General features: G+C 45.5%; 1 protein-coding gene across 1 annotated transcript in view; it reads left to right on the top strand.

Moving 5' to 3' along the window:
* LOC115163860 (transcriptional coactivator YAP1) overlaps positions 1–14,718 on the top strand; it is a 92,700-nt gene that overhangs the window by 68,997 nt on the left and 8,985 nt on the right. The window contains exons 5-6 of the mRNA XM_029716072.1: positions 10,133–10,311; positions 14,105–14,310. Coding sequence (XP_029571932.1) covers positions 10,133–10,311; positions 14,105–14,310 — 385 coding nt within the window. The remainder of the gene's footprint in view (positions 1–10,132; positions 10,312–14,104; positions 14,311–14,718) is intronic.

Genomic DNA, 14,718 nt, shown 5'->3' with positions numbered 1-14,718 from the left:
GGGGAGGAAGGAGTGGGGGAGGGAGGGAGAGAAGGAGGGAGGAGTGGGGGAGGGAGGGAGAGGAGGAAGGAGTGGGGGAGGGAGGGAGAGAAGGAGGGAGGAGTGGGGCAGGAAGGAGTGGGGGAGGGAGGGAGAGAAGGAGAGAAGGAGGGAGGAGTGGGGGAGGGAGGGAGGGAGGGAGAGAAGGAGGGAGGAGTGGGGGAGGGAGGGAGAGGAGGAAGGAGTCGGGGAGGGAGGGAGAGAAGGAGGGGGGAGTGGGGGAGGGAGGGAGAGAAGGAGGAAGGAGTGGGGCAGCTGGGTTAAGCTCTTTGAAGATTTATAAAGTCTTGAATGTAGCAGCCTGGTGGGCCCTGAATCAGATGGAATGAGAGAAGGAGGGAGGGAGAGGGAGAGAGGGGGAGAGAGGGGGAGGGAGGGGGAGAGAGAGGGGGGGAGGGGAGGGGAGGGGGAAAGAGTGGGAGGAGAGAGAGGGAGAGGGGAGGGAGAGGGAGGGAGAGAAGGGGAGAGGGGAGGGAGAGAGAGAGAGAGAGAGAGAGAGAGAGAGAGAGAGGGGGGAGGGAGAAGGGGGAGAGGGGAGAGAGGGAGAGAGAGGGAGAGGAAGGGGGAGAAGCGGAGAGAGGGGGTGGGGGAGAGGGAGGGGGAGAGAGGGGGAAAGAGTGGGAGGAGAGAGAGGGAGAGGGGAGGGAGGGGGAGGGGGAGAGAGAGAGAGGGGGGGAGGGAGAAGGGGGGAGAGAGAGAGAGAGAGAGGGGGGAAAGAGTGGGAGGAGAGAGAGAGAGGGGAGGGAGAGGGAGGGAGAGAAGGGAGGGAGAGAGATGAAGGGGGAGAAGCGGAGAGAGGGGGTGGGGGAGAGGGAGGGTGAAAGAGTGGGAGGGGAGAGGGGGGAGGGGGAGAGGGGGTGAAAGAGTGGGAGGGGAGAGGGGGGGAGGGAGAGAAGGGGAGAGGGGAGGGAGAGAGAGAGAGGGAGAGAAGGGGAGAGGGGGGAGAGAGAGGGAGAGAGAGAGAGAGGGGGGAGGGAGAAGGGGGGAGAGGGAGAGAGAGGGAGAGGAAGGGGGAGAAGCGGAGAGAGGGGGTGGGGGAGAGGGAGGGAGAGAGGGGAGAGGGAGTGGGAGAGAGTTTCATTCTGTGCTACAAGCAACAGGTTTTTCGTTTTCCAGTAGTGATATCTACAGTACAATATTATTTGATTTGACAGTCAGTTCAACATCCACTAATCTTATTGTCTTATTTTGTATGTATTTCCAGGAAGTTGTTTTTAGAATTACTGTATATTTGGTAAAGACACAGGTTTTTTTTGCATCTGATTTGATTGACTGTATTAAAAACAGTGGCTGTGCTTTTGTAATCCTTGTGTCTCTGTGTACTGTAATGGTTTTACATTGCAGGCTGTATGAGAGCTGTAGACTGTTGCACTGCTGTGTATGTCTTTCCAATCAAAAGCCAGCTGCTTTGATAATGGAGGCTAATTTGAGCTCTGACAAGAAAAAGCAGCAGAGCTCCTTTAATAACCGAGGGCTGTAGTCGGCTGGGGCTGTCTCCACTCTTTTCTCCCCCTGTGAGAGGCCCCATCGCAGAGCAGGCCGGGAGGCAGGCAGGGTAGAGGGTTGAGCCATGAAAAAAAAAAACATACACTCACCAAAGAATAAGTCAAAAATATCTTGGCAGCGGAGAGATAATTTAGCAGTTTCAAAGCTAATCTCCTACAATTCCGCAAATCTCTAAATTTTGCCATGGAGCTGAGAGAAAATTGTAAAAAAAAAATGTGCAGCTAATTTCTCAAGTGTGAAAGCGGGGAGAATGCCGGGCAGGGATAATCCTGTGTTGAGTTCCCCTTTAAAATGAGAGGAGAAGGCAAGCAGGGAAAAAGCATTGAGTGCTCTGGGACTGGATTCAGAAAGGACCTGGCTGGGGTTTAGAAGGGACCAGAAGGGACCTAGGTTCAGGAGGGAGCTGGCTGGGTTCAGGAGGGAACTGGCTGGGTTCAGGAGGGAGCTGGCTGGGTTCAGGAGGGAACTGGCTGGGTTCAGGAGGGAACTGGCTGGGTTCAGGAGGGAACTGGCTGGGTTCAGGAGGGAACTGGCTGGGTTCAGGAGGGAACTGGCTGGGTTCAGGAGGGAACTGGCTGGGTTCAGGAGGGAACTGGCTGGGTTCAGGAGGGAGCTGGCTGGGTTCAGGAGGGAGCTGGCTGGGTTCAGGAGGGAACTGGCTGGGTTCAGGAGGGAACTGGCTGGGTTCAGGAGGGAGCTGGCTGGGTTCAGGAGGGAACTGGCTGGGTTCAGGAGGGAGCTGGCTGGGTTCAGGTGGGAACTGGCTGGGTTCAGGAGGGAGCTGGCTGGGACTGGGTTCAGAAGGGAGCTGGCTGGGACTGGGTTCAGAAGGGACCTAGGTTCAGAAGGGAGCTGGCTGGGTTCAGAAAGGAGCTGGCTGGGTTCAGGAGGGAACTGGCTGGGTTCAGGAGGGAACTGGCTGGGTTCAGGAGGGAGCTGGCTGGGTTCAGGAGGGAACTGGCTGGGTTCAGGAGGGAGCTGGCTGGGTTCAGGAGGGAACTGGCTGGGACTGGGTTCAGGAGGGAGCTGGCTGGGACTGGGTTCAGGAGGGAGCTGGCTGGGACTGGGTTCAGGAGGGAGCTGGCTGGGACTGGGTTCAGGAGGGAACTGGGGGATACTGGAGCATTTAGCAGACGCTCTTATCTAGAGCGGTTTACAGTTGTGAGTGCATACATTCTCATACTAGTCCGCCATGGGAATCAAACCCACAACCCTGGTCTTGCTAGTGCCATGCTCTACCAACTGAGCCACACTGGAGCCACTGTGCCACAGAGCATTCATGTTGTTTTTCACAGGTTGGCTAGGAGCAAATACACAGGGCTAGGAGGGACGAGAGACAGAGAGACTCAGGAGTCAGGACCTCAAAAACACAGGGCTAGGAGTTATGAGAGACAGAGAGACTCAGGAGTCAGGACCTCAAAAACACAGGGCTAGGAGGGACGAGGAGGGGCGAGAGACAGAGAGACTCAGGAGTCAGGACCTCAAAAACACAGGGCTAGGAGTTATGAGAGACAGAGAGACTCAGGACCTCAAATACACAGGGCTAGGAGTTATGAGAGACAGAGAGACTCAGGACCTCAAAAACACAGGGCTAGGAGTTATGAGAGACAGGACCTCAAAGATACACTTGTTTGTTTTGTTCTCTTCTCTTTTTTGATGTTGTGTTGAAACCGTATGCAAACTCAGAATCTCTGCAACTCAATGAGGATCACAAAGATACTTTCTTGTTTCGTTCGACTTCTCTCTATTTGTGATATGTTATGTTGAAGCCGAATCCAAAATGAGTTCGGTTAACTGTGTCTGTGATGTGTGTTTTCTGTCTGTCTGCTATCGCAGCACTTCAGCACAGAAGTTGACACCTTGTTGGCAGCTGCTTGATGATGTCATGCTTGTGAAGTACTCATCTTTTCCAGTAGTTGTGTGGGGCCAGCAGCAGAGTGACGGGCACATTTTCCAGTAGTTGTGTGGGGCCAGCAGCAGAGTGACGGGCACATTTTCCAGTAGTTGTGTGGGGCCAGCAGCAGAGTGACGGGCACATTTTCCAGTAGTTGTGTGGGGCCAGCAGCAGAGTGACGGGCACATTTTCCAGTAGTTGTGTGAGGCCAGCCGCAGAGTGACAGGCACATTTTCCAGTAGTTGTGTGGGGCCAGCAGCAGAGTGACGGGCACATTTTCCAGTAGTTGTGTGGGGCCAGCAGCAGAGTGACGGGCATATTTTCCAGTAGTTGTGTGGGGCCAGCAGCAGAGTGACGGGCACATTTTCCAGTAGTTGTGTGGGGCCAGCAGCAGAGTGACGGGCACATTTTCCAGTAGTTGTGTGGGGCCAGCAGCAGAGTGACGGGCACATTTTCCTAAACACTTTCCATTATAGACCACTAAGGATCTATTTTCCATCGCAAATCCTCCTAAATATACACCTGCACTAATCTCAAATCTAATCTAATTCCCAAATGAAACCAGCGTTACAGTGAGTACGGTTAAATGCACACAATAATCAGATTTATTGTAAATTAGTGAGATTAATATAATGGTTTGATTTAAACATTTACATGCTTTGCCAGAACGATTTCCCTAATAATTCTGAACATGGACACATCTGAAATCAGGCTACCTGATCCTGTTTACATGGACACATCTGAAATCAAGCTACCTGATCCTGTTTCCATGGACACATCTGAAATCAGGCTACCTGATCCTGTTTACATGGACACATCTGAAATCAGGCTACCTGATCCTGTTTACATGGACACATCTGAAATCAGGCTACCTGATGGGACTTGGATAAATGCAGAAAATCACCAATCCAAATAAACATTCAACCACAGCGACCATGTTATTTTTGGGAAGCATATTTTATTCTGAGTTTGGACAGTTTGTATGTTGAAAACTATTTGTCAGATACATACTTTCAGTTTTTCTGAAATCATTTCACTGGCACAAAAGAAGGAAATACACCGCTGTGACTCTGATTAAATACACCGCCGTGACTCTGATTAAATACACCGCTGTGACTCTGATGATTAAATACACCGCCGTGACTCTGATTAAATACACCGCCGTGACTCTGATTAAATACACCGCTGTGACACTGATTAAATACACCGCTGTGACTCTGATTAAATACACCGCTGTGACTCTGATGATTAAATACACCTCTGTGACTCTGATGATTAAATACACCTCTGTGACTGATTAAATACACCGCTGTGACTGATTAAATACACCGCTGTGACTGATTAAATACACCGCTGTGACTGATTAAATACACCGCTGTGACTCTGATTAAATACACCGCTGTGACTCTGATTAAATACACCGCCGTGACTCTGATTAAATACACCGCTGTGACTCTGCTTAAATTCACCGCTGTGACTCTGATTAAATACACCGCTGTGACTGATTAATACACGCTGTGATTAAATACACCGCTGTGACTCTGATTAAATACACCGCTGTGACTCTGATTAAATACACCGCTGTGACTCTGATTAAATACACCGCTGTGACTCTGATTAAATACACCGCTGTAACTCTGATTAAATACACCGCTGTGACTCTGATTAAATACACCGCTGTGACTCTGATTAAATACACCGCTGTAACTCTGATTAAATACACCGCTGTGACTCTGATTAAATACACCGCTGTGACTCTGATGATTAAATACACCGCCGTGACTCTGATTAAATACACCGCCGTGACTCTGATTATATACACCGCCATGACTCTGATGATTAAATACACCGCCTGTGATGATTAATACACCGCTGTGACTGATTAAATACACCGCTGTGACTCTGATGATTAAATACACCGCCGTGACTCTGATGATTAAATACACCGCCGTGACTCTGATGATTAAATACACCGCTGTGACTCTGATTAAATACACCGCTGTGACTCTGATTAAATACACCGCTGTAACTCTGATTAAATACACCGCTGTGACTCTGATTAAATACACCGCTGTGACTCTGATTAAATACACCGCCGTGCCTCTGATGATTAAATACACCGCCGTGACTCTGATGATTAAATACACCGCTGTGACTGATTAAATACACCGCTGTGACTGATTAAATACACCGCTGTGACTCTGATTAAATACACCGCCGTGACTCTGATTAAATACACCGCTGTGACTCTGCTTAAATTCACCGCTGTGACTCTGATTAAATTCACCGCTGTGACTCTGATTAAATACACCGCTGTGACTGATTAAATACACCGCTGTAACTCTGATTAAATACACCGCTGTAACTCTGATTAAATACACCGCTGTGACTCTGATTAAATACACCGCCGTGACTCTGATGATTAAATACACCGCCGTGACTCTGATTAAATACACCGCCATGACTCTGATGATTAAATACACCGCTGTGACTGATTAAATACACCGCTGTGACTCTGATGATTAAATACACCGCCGTGACTCTGATGATTAAATACACCGCTGTGACTGATTAAATACACCGCCGTGACTCTGATTAAATACACCGCCGTGACCCTGATTAAATACACCGCCGTGACCCTGATTAAATACACCGCTGTGACCCTGATTAAATACACCGCCGTGACCCTGATTAAATACACCGCCGTGACCCTGATTAAATACACCACTGTGACTCTGATTAAATACACCACCGTGACTCTGATGATTAAATACACCGCTGTGACTCTGATGATTAAATACACCGCTGTGACTCTGATTAAATACACCGCTGTGACTCTGATTAAATACACCGCCGTGACTCTGATTAAATACACCGCTGTAACCCTGATTAAATACACCGCTGTAACCCTGATTAAATACACCGCTGTGACTCTGATTAAATACACCGCTGTGACTCTGATTAAATACACCGCCGTGACTCTGATGATTAAATACACCGCTGTGACTCTGATTAAATACACCGCCGTGACTCTGATGATTAAATACACCGCCGTGACTCTGATGATTAAATACACCGCCGTGACTCTGATGATTAAATACACCGCCGTGACTCTGATGATTAAATACACCGCCGTGACTCTGATGATTAAATACACCGCTGTGACTCTGATTAAATACACCGCTGTGACTCTGATGATTAAATACACCGCCGTGACTCTGATGATTAAATACACCGCCGTGACTCTGATGATTAAATACACCGCCGTGACTCTGATGATTAAATACACCGCCGTGACTCTGATTAAATACACCGCCGTTACTCTGATTAAATACACCGCCGTGACTCTGATTAAATACACCGCCGTGACTCTGATTAAATACACCGCCGTGACTCTGATGATTAAATACACCGCCGTGACTCTGATGATTAAATACACCGCCGTGACTCTGATTAAATACACCGCCGTTACTCTGATTTAAATACACCGCCGTGACTCTGATTAAATACACCGCCGTGACTCTGATTAAATACACCGCCGTGACTCTGATTAAATACACCGCTGTGACTCTGATTAAATACACCACCGTGACTCTGATTAAATACACCGCTGTGACTCTGCTTAAATTCACCGCTGTGACTCTGATTAAATACATCGCTGTGACTCTGATTAAATACACCGCCGTGACTCTGATGATTAAATACACCGCCGTGACTCTGATTAAATACACCGCTGTAACCCTGATTAAATACACCGCCGTGACTCTGATGATTAAATACACCGCCGTGACTCTGATTAAATACACCGCCGTGACTCTGATTAAATACACCGCTGTTACTCTGATGATTAAATACACCGCTGTGACTCTGATGATTAAATACACCGCTGTGACTCTGATGATTAAATACACCGCCGTGACTCTGATTAAATACACCGCTGTGACTCTGATTAAATACACCGCTGTGACTCTGATTAAATACACCGCTGTGACTCTGATGATTAAATACACCGCTGTAACCCTCATTAAATACACCGCTGTGACTCTGATTAAATACACCGCTGTGACTCTGCTTAAATACACCGCTGTGACTCTGATGATTAAATACACCGCTGTGACTCTGATGATTAAATACACCGCTGTGACTCTGATTAAATACACCGCTGTAACTCTGATGATTAAATCCACCGCTGTAACTCTGATGATTAAATACACCGCTGTGACTCTGATGATTAAATACACCGCTGTAACTCTGATGATTAAATCCACCGCTGTAACTCTGATGATTAAATACACCGCTGTAACTCTGATGATTAAATACACCGCTGTGACTCTGATGATTAAATACACTGCTGTGACTCTGATTAAATACACCGCTGTAACTCTGATTAGGGAGGGTTGGGGGTGAGGGGAGCAGGAATGGGTCAGTGGGCGTTTCCACACTTCCCATCACAAACAGTTCTGAACAGTGTGTACATATATGATTGAGAAATACTGCACCAAACAGAGATTAGTTAGATGTAAAATTGCGCAACTAAGACCTCTGTAAAAATGTATAAATTGATGACAGATTTCTTGAGTTATCTTAGATTAATTCAAACTATTTTGAGGAAGTGTTTTCTGGCTACAGAATCTCAATAGGGACAAACAGTTTAATTGCTGCTTTTTTCTCATTTTTCAAACCAAGGTCTTTTAAGGGAGTAGGCGAGGAACAGCCGTTCTCTTCGCCTAGATGAGTTCTGCCTAGCATGCAGACACCTTAAGAAAGCCAGCAGGCAGGGCAGGGAGGAACAAGGGTTGTTGTGGGGTGGAGTTAGCCAAGAGGCAGGGCAGGGCGGAACGAGGGTTGTGGTGGGGTGGAGTTAGCCAAGAGGCAGGGCAGGGAGGAACGAGGGTTGTGGTGGGGTGGAGTTAGCCAAGATGCAGGGCAGGGAGGAACAAGGGTTGTGGTGGGGTGGAGTTAGCCAAGAGGCAGGGCAGTGAACCACAGGGCTGGACAGGACAGGGGGTGGGGGAGCCAGGCAGAGGGGGATTGGGACAGGGCTGGGGGTTGTGGGTTGTGGGGGACGACCAAAGTCAGCCCGCAGGCGACCGGCCCGGCACAAGGAGTCGTTAGAGCGCGATGAGCCAAGTAAAGCCCCCCCCCGGCCAAACCCTCCCCTAACCCGCACGACACTGGGCCAAACCCTCCCCTAACCCGCACGACGCTGGGTCAAACCCTCCCCTAACCCGGACGACACTGGGCCAAACCCTCCCCTAACCCGCACGACGCTGGGTCAAACCCTCCCCTAACCCGCACGACACTGGGCCAAACCCTCCCCTAACCCGCACGACGCTGGGCCAAACCCTCCCCTAACCCGCACGACGCTGGTCCAAACCCTCCCCTAACCCTGACGACGCTGGTTCAAACCCTCCCCTAACCCGCACGACGCTGGGCCAAACCCTCCCCTAACCCGCACGACGCTGGGCCAAACCCTCCCCTAACCCGCACGATGCTGGGCCAAACCCTCCCCTAACCTGGACGACGCTGGGCCAAACCCTCCCCTAACCCGGACGACGCTGGTCCAAACCCTCCCCTAACCCGGACGACGCTGGTCCAAACCCTCCCCTAACCCGGACGAAACTGGGCCAATTGTGCGCCACCTTATGGGACTCCCGGTCACGGCTGGTTGTGACGCAGCCTGGGATCAAACCCGGGTCTGTAGTGACGATGTAGTGCCTTAGTGACGTGAATATATTGTCATGATGACTCCTTGTTGTCCCCAGTCCACCTGGCCGTGCTGCTGCTCCAGTTTCAACTGTTCTGCCTGCGGCTATGGAACCCTGACCTGTTCACTGTGATTACTATTATTTGACCATGCTGGTCATTTATGAACATTTGAACATCTTGGCCATGTTCTGTTATAATCTCCACCCGGCACAGCCAGAAGAGGACTGGCCACCCCTCATAGCCTGGTTCCTCTCTAGGTTTCTTCCTAGGTTTTGGCCTTTCTAGGGTAGTTTTTCCTAGCCACCGTGCTTCTACACCTGCATTGCTTGCTGTTTGGGGTTTTAGGCTGGGTTTCTGTACATCACTTTGATATATCAGCTGATGTAAGAAGGGCTTTATAAATACATTTGATTTGTGTAGTTTATCTAAAAAGGATAACTTTTTAATGTTTCTAATGTTTTTATTTTGATGAAATTCACTGAGGAGGATGGTCCTCCCCTTCCTCCTCTGAGGAACCTCCACTGGTTGATATGTGATTTATGTCGTGGGAGAAATAACAGACCCAGTGTGGATTACTCATGATGTATCTGACACAAGAGGTCAGTTTCACCTGACGATATACTCTTTGTGAAATAATGAACCTCTCTCTACCCTCTCTCCCCTCTCTCTCTCTCCCCTCTCCCCTCTCTCTCCTCTCTCTCCCCCTCTCTCTCTCCCCTCTCCTCTCCTCTCCTCTCTCTCCCCCCTCTCTCTCTCCCTCTCTCCCCTCTCTCCCCTCTCTCTCCCTCTCTCCCTCTCTCCTCTCTCTCTCCTCTCTCTCCCCTCTCCTCTCTCTCCTCTCTCTCCCCTCTCCTCTCTCCCCTCTCTCTCTCTCTCTCTCTCTCCCCTCTCTCCCCTCTCTCCCCTCTCCTCTCTCTCCTCTCTCTCTCTCTCTCTCTCTCCCCTCTCTCCCCTCTCTCCTCTCCCCCTCTCTCCCCTCTGTAGGCCTGAACCAGCAGCGTATCACCCAGAGTGCTCCAGGTAAGCAGGGGGGCCAGCTGCCCTCCAGCCCCCAGAGTGGAGGAGTCATGGTGGGCAGCAACCAGATGAGGCTCCAGCAGCTGCAGATGGACAAGGAGAGGTTGAGACTGAAACACCAGGAGCTGCTCCGCACCAGACCACAGGTCAGCAGCCTGTCCCTAACCAGTAGTATAGTGGTATAGTAGTATAGTATTGTATAGTGGTATAGTATAATATAGTATAGTGGTATAGTATAATATAGTGTAGTGGTATAGTATAATATAGTATAGTGGTATAGTATAATATAGTGTAGTGGTATAGTATAATATAGTATAGTATAGCATAGTGGTATAGTATAGTACAGTGGTATAGTATAGTGGTATAGTATAATATAGTGGTATAGTATAATATAGTATAGTGGTATAGTATAATATAGTGTAGTGGTATAGTATAATATAGTATAGTGGTATAGTATAATATAGTGTAGTGGTATAGTATAATATAGTATAGTGGTATAGTATAGTATAGCATAGTGGTATAGTATAGTACAGTGGTATAGTATAGTGGTATAGTATAGTGGTATAGTATAGTGGTATAGTATAGTACAGTGGTATAGTACAGTGGTATAGTATAGTACAGTGGTATAGTATAGTAGTATAATATAGTGTAGTGGTATAGTATAATATAGTGTAGTGGTATAGTATAATATAGTATAGTGGTATAGTATAATATAGTGTAGTGGTATAGTATAATATAGTATAGTGGTATAGTATAGTATAGCATAGTGGTATAGTATAGTACAGTGGTATAGTATAGTGGTATAGTGGTATAGTATAGTGGTATAGTATAATATAGTGGTATAGTATAATATAGTATAGTGGTATAGTATAATATAGTGTAGTGGTATAGTATAATATAGTATAGTGGTATAGTATGATATAGTGTAGTGGTATAGTATAATATAGTATAGTGGTATAGTATAGCATAGTGGTATAGTACAGTGGTATAGTACAGTGGTATAGTTTAGTGGTATAGTATAGTGGTATAGTATAGTGGTATAGTATAGTGGTATAGTATAGTACAGTGGTATAGTATAGTGGTATAGTATAGTACAGTGGTATAGTACAGTGGTATAGTATAGTGGTATAGTATAGTACAGTGGTATAGTACAGTGGTATAGTGGTGTAGTATAGTATAATATTGTATAGTGGTATAGTATAGTGGTATAGTATAATATAGTACAGTGGTATAGTGGTGTAGTATAGTATAATATTGTATAGTGGTATAGTATAGTGGTATAGTATAATATAGTACAGTGGTATAGTGGTGTGGTATAGTGGTATAGTATAATATTGTGTAGTGGTATAGTGGTGTGGTATAGTATAATACAGTATAGTGGTATAGTATAGTATAATATAGTATAGTGGTATAGTATAGTATAGTGGTATAGTATAATACCGTATAGTGTTATAGTATAGTGGAATAGTGGTGCGGTATAGTAGTATAGTATAATACAGTATAGTGGTATAGTATAATACAGTATAGTGGTATAGTATAGTGGTGTGGTATAGTATAGTGTTATAGTATAGCATAATGTGGTATAGTGGTATAGTATAATATAGTATAGTGGTGTGGTATAGTATAATATAGTATAGTGTTATAGTATAATATAATATAGTATAGTGGTATAGTATTATACAGTATAGTGGTATAGTATAGTGGTATAGTGGTGTGGTATAGTATAGTGGTATAGTGGTGTGGTATAATATAGTATAGTTGTATAGTGATGTGATATAGTATAGTATAATATAGTATAGTGGTATAGTATAGTACAATATAGTATAGCGGTATAGTGGTATAGTATACTATAGTATAGTGGTATAGTGGTGTGGTACAGTGTATAGTCTAGTGGTATAGTATAGTGGTATAGTATAATATAGTATAATGGTATAGTATAGTGGTGTGGTATAGTATAATACAGTATAGTGGTATAGTATAGTGGTATAGTTGTATAGTAGTATAGTATAATACAGTATAGTGTTATAGTATAGTGGTATAGTAGTATAGTATAATATAGTATAGTGGTATAGTATAATACAGTATAGTGGTATAGTATAGTGGTATAGTGGTGTGGTATAGTATAATGTAGTATAGTTGTATAGTGGTGTGATATAGTATAGTATAATATAGTATAGTGGTATAGTATAGTACAATATAGTATAGCGGTATAGTGGTATAGTGTACTGTAGTATAGTGGTATAGTATAATATAGTATAGCGGTATAGTATAATATACTATAGCAGTATAGTATAATATAGTATAGTATAATATAGTATCGTAGTATAGTATAGTGGTATCGTATAGTATAATAAAGTATATTGGTATGGTATGGTGTACTATGGTATAGTGGTATAGTATAGTATAATGGTATAGTATAGTATAATATAGTATAGTGGTATAGTATAGTATAGTGATATTGTATAGTATAATATAGTGGTATAGTATATTATAGAATAGTGGTATAGTACAGTATAATATAGTATAGTGGTATAGTATAATATAGTATAGTGGTAAAGTATAGTATAATATAGTATAGTGGTATCGGATAATGTCAGATAGTATAGTATAGTGGTATAGTATAGTACTGTGGTATAGTATAATATAGTATGATGGTATAGTGATGTGGTATAGTATAATACAGTATAGTGGTATAGTATAATGTAGTATAGTGGTATAGTATAATATAGTATAGTATAGTGGTATAGTATAATATAGTATAGTATAGTGGTATAGTATAGTGGTATAGTATAATATAGTATAGTATAGTAGTATAGTATAGTGGTATAGTATAATATAGTATGGTGGTATAGTGGTGTGGTATAGTATAATACAGTATAGTGGTATAGTATAATGTAGTATAGTGGTATTGTATAATATAGTATGGTGGTATAGTGGTGTGGTATAGTATAATACAGTATAGTGGTATAGTATAATGTAGTATAGTGGTATTGTATAATATAGTATGGTGGTATAGTGGTGTGGTATAGTATTATACAGTATAGTGGTATAGTGGTGTTGACTGTAACACCAGGTTATTGGTTCCTTGTTGACTGTAACACCAGGTTATTGGTTCCTTGTTGACTGTAACACCAGGCTATTCCTATAAATGAAACAGTAGACACAGTAGAAACAGTTAATAGAAAACCCTAATATATGTGTTCACAGAAAAAAACGCACCAACCTCTTAAAAACCTGTCATGTCTGCCAGGTTATGACAAGTCAACTATTTTGGGAGAGAACATTGTGTCCGTTCTCATTAACCTCGACCAATAAAGTTTTTACGAACCACCAGGCTGTCTAGCTGTGGTTTTAAGATCTTCATAAAAACTAGGTCACATCCTACTCAGCTTTCAGTTGCCTTGGTTGTGTATGGCTAGCGCAGGGCTAGCGCAGGGCTAGCACAGGGCTAGCGCAGGGCTAGTGCAGGGCTAGTAAGGAGCTAGTGTATGGCTAGCGCAGGGCTAGCGCAGGGCTAGCGCAGGGCTAGTGCAGGGCTAGTAAGGAGCTAGTGTATGGCTAGCGCAGGGCTAGCGCATGGCTAGTGCAGGGCTAGTGTATGGCTAGTGCAGGGCTAGCGCAGGGCTAGCGCAGGGCTAGTGCATGGCTAGTACAGGGCTAGAGTATGGCTAGTGCAGAGCTAGCGCAGGGCTAGCGCAGGGCTAGTGCATGGCTAGTACAGGGCTAGTACAGGGCTAGTGCAGGGCTAGAGTATGGCTAGTGCCGGGCTAGTGCAGAGCTAGTGCAGGGCTAGAGTATGGCTAGTGCAGGGCTAGCAAATAGCAAACTCCTGCCCTATGGGCCGTTCTGGCTTGGACAAAGGCTTCTTACTTGTTTCCTTGACTTCCACTAACACGTGCTGTGTATGCTGAGACACTAACACGTGCTGTGTGTCCATAGGAGCTGGCTTTGAGGACCCAACTACCTGTCAGTATGGAGCAGGACGTAGGGACTCCCAACCCCGTGTTGTCCCCTGGGATGGGCCAGGATGCCAGAACTGTGTTGTCCCCTGGGATGGGCCAGGATGCCAGAACCATGTTGTCCCCTGGGATGGGCCAGGATGCCAGAACCATGACAACCAACAGCTCCGACCCATTCCTCAACAGGTAACCCTTAGCAACAGGTCTTAACATGTGTCATAAGGAGTTATACATGCAATTATACTGTGTGTTGAATCTACTTCTCAACAGGTGTGTCTATCTGTTTATCTGAGGGCCAGTTTCCCGGACACAGATTTAGCCGGACCCACTAGAAACACCTCTTTTGTCTTAGCTACATCTGTGTCCCGGAAAAACCTGGGTCAGAATGTTCTAGATATTCTTAACCCGGGGAAAAAACACAGCTCTGAAAGAGAACATTAGTCATGATTTGTGTCATAGTGTTTGAACTATTAGTAAGTTGCAGTGGGTGATATCATCCCTGTTTGAGGTTTAGAGAGTGATTACTGTGACTTGAACAGATAGGGAAAAACTCTGGGTTCTGGGGTCTCTGCCTTTCTTATACACACACACACA

This window comes from Salmo trutta, chromosome 26 (genome assembly GCF_901001165.1).
Source record: "Salmo trutta chromosome 26, fSalTru1.1, whole genome shotgun sequence".
Classification (NCBI taxonomy): Eukaryota; Metazoa; Chordata; class Actinopteri; order Salmoniformes; family Salmonidae; genus Salmo; species Salmo trutta.
Note: the sequence above shows the minus strand (reverse complement) of the source record. Positions and strands in the feature narration are given on the sequence as shown.